Source organism: Phoca vitulina, unplaced genomic scaffold, assembly GCF_004348235.1.
Source record: "Phoca vitulina isolate PV1807 unplaced genomic scaffold, GSC_HSeal_1.0 scaffold27, whole genome shotgun sequence".
Lineage (NCBI taxonomy): Eukaryota > Metazoa > Chordata > Mammalia > Carnivora > Phocidae > Phoca > Phoca vitulina.
The window spans coordinates 672,587-679,543 of NW_022589730.1; the positions used below are offsets into that span (position 1 = coordinate 672,587).

A 6,957-nucleotide genomic window follows, 5' to 3' on the forward strand; every position below is an offset into this window, starting at 1 on the left:
GGTCAGCAGGGTTAGCTAGGGGCCACGCACGCCCGTCCACGGTCAACAGGCTGAACTAGGGGCCACACACACCTGTCCATCACAGTCAGTGGGGTGAGCTACAGGGCTCGGGAGAACTTTGAACTTCTTCAGTGACCTGCTGGCCACAGTCTTAGGTCAGCCTGAAGTCCTCTGCTGCTTCTCTGGGACCAAGCAGAACACACACGCGATAGGAGAGGTTAATCCCACTCTGTCAATAATCACTTTGAACACCAATGTTCTAAATACACCACTGAATGGACGGACCGTGAGACCCAGCTATTTGCTGTCTATGAGAAATCCACTTTGAACATAAGGCCCCAGCGGAAGGTCCGGGGATGGAGAACGGTGTGCCGGCTAGCACGAGCCGCAGACCTGTAGACGACCATCCTCCCTCCTCCATCAACAACCACGGGGGCAAGAAAGAGCTCGCAGGTCCCTACACGTGCAAGCAAGGAGCTGTGAGAGGCTGGGTGTCCGCGTGGCTGCACACGGGGCGTCTGTGGGCCCGAGAGCCGCGCGGCGGCCCCCACGAGGCCGGGCCCCTGCTCCGCAGCCTGCCGGCGCCTACAAGCACTCCAGCTAATTGGCAGATGGAATGAGCACATCTGAGTGGCACAATGAGACCTGACTTCACATCTAGTTCATGTTCAAAACAAGAGTCTACTTGGTGACGGGTGCCAAGGACGCTGGTGGAACCTCACACAGCCTGGCGTGCTGGGGCAGGTGAGGCGCCCACTCACACTCAGACAGCGGCTTCCGCGGGACCCCTGGTGACAACGATCGCCAGGGGGGCCCAGGTGCGAGCCCACGGTCCCCGCAGGGGACGGAGCACCTCCTGGGGTGGGGGTCCTGCCCTCCAGTGGGTTGTGGGTCCTGAGAACACTTGTTTCAGGAAGCGCTTTACCACAGTCTCCGCTTTGTGCTCTGTTACTCCGTCTGGTATTTCTCACTGCTTCTGCAAGCAGGAAGCCCCCAGCCTCCAGAGCCACCACGGGCTGCATGTCCGGCCGTACTTACCGGCTTGCACAGGTCTCTGTCCATCTTCGCCTCCATCTCCCAGATGTGGTGACCGTCTAGAAGAAAGGGGCAAAGGGAAGCTGGTCACTCTGGGTGCCTGGTCGAGCCCACTGCACAAGACCACGTGCCTTCACCAGGCACAGGGCACCCCGGAGACCGCCGCCCTCTGATTAGCTCAGGCCATCCTGGCTATTAACTCGTGAGAGCGAACAGTCGTGTGTGGGTCACCGGCAGAGAGGACGTGCCAGGCCCAGACACGGGGGCAGGGAGCCTGGCGGAGCCCGAAGGCCCCCGGCTCTGTGGGAGGGGGCCACACTCAGCGAGCGCCCCAGAAATCTGCCCCCCCCGCCTACGTCCACAGGCATGCCGTCCCAGCCTCACGCCAGGCGTGGGAGGGTTTCTACACGCCAAGCTTGTCATGGGAGTGCGAGCCCAGGAGAAACACCAGGACCCGGGAAAAGTGCGTGGCCCTCAGACCTGGACCCAGGTGTGTGTCCTGGCTCTCATGCCCGCCAGCGCCTCCAGCCTCAAGGTGCAAACCCCGGGAGCAGGGGCCGGATGAGCGGAGCCTGCAAAGCCGGTATGTTGTGGGAGCAGAGTTATTCCAACAAGTGAGGGCCCAGGAGCCACGGTCCTGCCTCTGCCCACAGGAACTGCCAGCTAAACGAGAAAACCCTTTCTGTGACGACTTCTTGCCACATCAGGATACAGAAATGCAAAACATGGTATTTTTAACCTTACCCCAGTGGCCGTTTGCATGTTTAAAAAAAAGTAAAAAGGCTCCCAATAGGCCTTGAAAGGGCTCAGTGTTCTGCAGGCCCAGGCCTGCGAGGGAGGGAGCCTCGAGAAGTCCACTGGCGGGAACGTCTGCAAACCGAGTACTTGGCCTTTGGAAGCCCCTCTATGGCCGGCCAACTGTGTGGGGACCGGCTGGGTAGTTACTTTGAATTAACAGAGGTCAGTCTCCTGCCAAGGTCTCCCCCCTCCCCATCTTCTATAAAGTCTGTCCCCAAACGAACAATTACAACGAGACATACTTAGTTTTTGCTCCTGCTCTGTTTCCAAAGAAGAGATGTATGTGTCTTACAGATCCTAAATTATAAATAAATCAGACAAAATCTCCTTTTTCTGCCTGACAGTGCGGGCGGGCAGGGGTGGAGGGTGGAGACAGAGGGAGGAAATGTGAGTCACACAGAGCCCAGAGCAGCGTCGGCTTGCCAGGACCACACCAGCCTCTCGGGACGCCCGAGGTCCCGGAGCAAATTACCCACCAGATGAACCCACTCGGTGATAAAATGCAGACCAGTGGCCCAAGGGATCAGCGTCCGTGTCTCCTCCAGGAAAACATAATGGGAAACTAAAAATACACCGTCCCGTTCTCAAAGGCACCAACCAAGACTTCCACAAAGCCGCTCACTTTCCAGAGCGCAGAAGCATCCTTAACCCCCAGCCCCGCAAGCGGACGGATGATCGTGAGCTGTGAGCTGGGGATGGGGTTCCAGTTGCCCCGCGTGGGGATGGGGCAGGCTTGTCTAGGCCGTGCAGGCCAGACCCGCCTTGGGCTCGCGGGCTGGGGCCCCACCCACCAGTTGCTTAAGGAAATCGAAATTATTCTTCCTGTAAGCAAGTCTCTCATGTTCTTGGTGCCTCTTAAAACAACTTTAGAGAAACGCAGCTTTAGTGTCACAACCTGGACGGCTGGGGGCAGCCCTGGCTGCTGCCCGGTCTCCGTCTGTCGGTGGAAAGCATGGCTCAGGCTTCCCTGAGGAATTCTCGAGTGTCTGGGCCTCCCGTCGGAGTGGGGGCAGGGAGGCACATCGAGCACGCGGGGGCAGGAGGGAAACCGAGGCCCACGAGGGGCCAGGGACAGGGCGTTCAGCAACAAAGGGACCCTGCGCCCACCATCTACCCTCCAAGAAGGGTCAGAGCAGACCCGGCCTTGCTGTGAACACACCCTGCGGGCTCATCCATGTCACAAAGCTGGTGGGGTGCTTCGTGGGGCCCGGGGGCCAAGTGTGGCAGCAGAACCCTCCTGCTGCAGCCCCTCCTGGGCCGGTGGGTCCCAGTCCTCGTCAGAGCGTCGGCCCACGGCCGGCCAGCCAGCCACACGGGCCCACTGTGCATGCTACGTTCTGCTCCCCCAAACGCCAGCTCTGCTGGGTCAGGTCAACGGAGCACAAACAGACACACCCAGACGCTCCCGTTAAACACCGGCTTCTGGAAGGCCCGCGGTGCAGGAGCCCATTGCCTGCACTTTCCCGCCCACCTGAGGACGGTCCTGGGCTCTGGCCCCGTTTTCCCTGAGTCTTTGTAGCTGTGGTTGAGTCACAGCCCACGGGGACAGGCGTCTGGCCTGTTTCTACTGAGGGTCCTAAATGAGCTGCTGTCCACTTACGTAGACGTAGAAGTGTACACAGACTGACTGTCCGAAGACGGCAGCACGGAGGCCATTCAACGTGGCTGACCATCGTGGACACTAGGAAATTACAAAACCGCTTCCCACGTGTACCAGCGCCACAGGGACCGGTCGCTGGTCTCCACAGGAGCTGGGGGCGCTGGCCCTGCTGTCCGGCCTCTGGGCGTCCGGCCTCTGGGCGTCGGCCTCTGTGGAGCTCCGGCCGGAGGCAGGCCCGGCCTGGGTGCCAAGCAAAGCCCCAGCCTCTACGGGGACGGGAAAGGCCAGCCCCGAACGAGCCTGGGAGCCCCAGCCTTATCAAGAGCTCCCTGGGTCCTCAGTAGGAAACTGTGCGCAAGCCCAGAAGTAAAAATATTCCGAATCATTAGGGAATTCCCTGCAGTGTGAGTCATCAGAAAGGCTTCCCCACCACACCCGCCCGCCTGGAGGCTTCCACGGCCGGCCTGCGGCTGGCGCAGCGTCCCAGCCCAGCTCTTAGTCACACAGCTCCCGGGGCGGCTCGGGGCCCCTCTGCGGGAGCATCGGAGCTTCCCAAGACAGCCATTCAAGCCCCCGGCATGCGGGGGCGTGGACGCCCAGTGACCAGCGTCCTCCCAAGTCACAGCATCAGCTGAAGTGGTCTGCCGGTCACCCAGCCAACGGGCAGGATGGAAACAGCAGAGGCCCGATCAGACCGAATCACACGTCTGAGTGGCGGGACACGCGTTCCTGGGGCCCACGGCCACGTGCACATGGTCTCCTCCCCACTGTCTGCCGGCCGGGGGAGCAGGCTGCACACCGAACGCCGTCACGGGGCTACCGGCTGTCGGGGAAGGCAGTGGGGGAGGCGCAAACGGGGCCCCGGAGGAGACGGGGCGCTGACTCTCGAGCATGCAGGGTCAGCGGCGCTGGGGTGCTACCCAGGGGGAACGCCTCCACGCAGCTGGTCTTCACTTCCCGCAATCCCTGAAACTCCCCAAGCCTCTCACTCGGGGGCCCCCCAACACCGCTCAAAGCAGCCTGTTTCCTGCAGAAGAGATTCCAGAGGAGAAAGAAATCAGCCTCCTGCTGTGGGGCTCAGCCTGGCTGGTCCCCACACGGCTGAACGTGGCATTCCAACGACCAGGACTCCGCACCTGGGCAATGCCCAGGGAAGGGCACACGCGTCTACACAGAAACCTGCGCACCGGTGTTCGAGGGAGCACCAGACCCAAAAGGTGGGCACAAGCCCCATGTCTACACTGCAAGCGGGTTAGCACAACATGGTCCATCCACACGATGGAATGCTACCAGCCTTGAGTGGGACGAAGTTCAACACACATTCTGCGTGGACGCAGCTGAAGACGTGCGCTCAGTGCAAAAGCCAGACACAGAGGGACCAATACCGCCGCTCCAGGCGGGGCGGCGTTCAGAACCGGTGGGTCCACATGGACAGAAAATGGCTTTGAAGCTGCCAGGCTAGGAGAACGGGTGGGTGACGTTTGGGAATGTCTGAATTGGTGGGATGGCTGCCTAGCCGAGTAGACCAAAGACCCCTGAACTTGAAATGGATGAGCTGCGTGGTCGGTGAGTTCCATCTCAGCAAAGCAGACGTAAAACATACGTTCTCCAAAGCGTGTGTGGTGTGCACGTAGGCGGCCTTGCAACAGGAGAAAGAAGAGGAACAAGAGGGAGCCTGTGTGACCTCGTCCAGCAGCGTCCTCTGCTCACCCACCCACTCCTGTGCTCCTTCCCATCAACACCCATGGGTGCAAGAGGGTGGGATCTGGAACAGAAAACCCTCCCCGCTGGGCCCACTTTCTGGATGTCACCTCGGTGCTGAGCTGGGAGGACCCAGGCATGGTTTGGGGCAAAGCACAGGAAAGACTGGCCACCAGCCCAGAGAAAGGAAATTTCAGTGACAACCCTCTCCCGGCAAGGGCGCAAGGCCTCTGGTCTGACTCGGGAAGCCCTGTGGGGGTCTGCGGAGAGGCCCTCCTGCCCAGGCTGGGTCCTCTGCACACTGTCCAGCGCGGGTCACCACGCCCCAGGAAGGGCATGCTGAGCCCCCACTGGCCGCCCCGTCCCTCGAATGCTGGGCCCGTAGAGCACGTTGGGTCCCCACAGGAGAGCCCAGCGAGGGAGCGGAATCCCCACCGGCTGGGCCGAAGCCTCATCTCCCCAGTGGGCACCAGGGTGCATCTTGGGACATCAGTAAAGGGAAGCTCTTGAGCTGGGGAGGAGAAGGGGGGTTTGGGGACACAGACAGACCCCGAGACCACGTGAAACGTCCCGTAGTTTACAACGGGGGGGCGCGCGTTCCATGAGACCACAGCATAAGGAAAAGCCTTCTTGAGGCTGCGTGCTGGCTCACTGGAAACGAGTGAGGCTTCCAGAGTCGTCAGTCCCGCGCAGGGTCACAGGTGACGCTATCCGAGGGGCACCGGCTATTTCCCCCACCCGCGCAGCCAGGCCCTGCGGAGCGCTCACCGGAGCGGGCTGCCTGAGAACACCGTCCGTGGAGCTCAGGCCTCGGCAAGCTGACGTGGGCGAGCAAGGGGCAGCGGCTGTCCGAGTGGACACAGGTGCGCTCCTACCGCCTCTCACAACCACCCCGGAAACTCCGACGGAGACATCTTTCCTCCGCGCCGCGTCCCGACCTGCACGTGTGTGAGCCGCACCGCCGGCCGCGTGTCCGTGTCTGCACACCCTCCAGAAACCTTTCAGAACCAGCATGCCAAGGAAGTGGGACCCACAGCCCCGCGGCCACGGCCCCGGACCAGGGCGGGAGAGGAGGTGCGGGTGCCAGCCAGGCTGTCGCTGCACCCCGGAGGACCGGAGCCCTCAGAACGCAGCCCCGCCGGCTCTGCCCGGCTGTGCCCGGCTCGGACAGAAAGATCACAGGGCACCCGGGGCTCCCGCACACGGTCCCCGCCACACGATGTGGCCAGGAGCGCGGGTGGCTGCGCCCCCACGATAGAGGGGGTCCTCACACACACACAGCCCCCACTCACACTCACATAGACCGTATACACCTGCTCACACACGCCCTGACACACAACTGCTCACACGCCCTGACACACACCTGCTGTCACACACCTGCTGTCACACACCTGCTGTCACACACCTGCTCTCACACCTGCTCACACACACCTGCTCACACACACCTGCTCTCACACACCTGCTCACACACCTGCTGTCACACACCTGCTCTCACACCTGCTCTCACACACCTGCTGTCACACACCTGCTCTCACACCTGCTCACACACCTGCTCTCACACACCTGCTCACACACACCTGCTCTCACACCTGCTGTCACACACCTGCTCACACACCTCTCACACACCTGCTCACACCTGCTCACACACACCTGCTGTCACACACCTGCTGTCACACACCTGCTCTCACACACCTGCTCACACACCTCTCACACACCTGCTCTCACACACCTGCTCTCACACACCTGCTCTCACACCTGCTCACACACACCTGCTCTCACACCTGCTCACACACCTGCTGTCACACACCTGCTCTCACACCTGC

At 61.4% G+C, this 6,957-nt stretch overlaps 1 protein-coding gene across 1 annotated transcript in view; it reads right to left on the minus strand.

Moving 5' to 3' along the window:
- Window positions 1-6,957, minus strand: part of NFATC1 (nuclear factor of activated T cells 1) — a 103,024-nt gene that overhangs the window by 52,375 nt on the left and 43,692 nt on the right. The window contains exon 7 of the mRNA XM_032422829.1: window positions 1,039-1,094. Within this exon, the coding sequence (XP_032278720.1) occupies window positions 1,039-1,094 (56 nt within the window). The remainder of the gene's footprint in view (window positions 1-1,038; window positions 1,095-6,957) is intronic.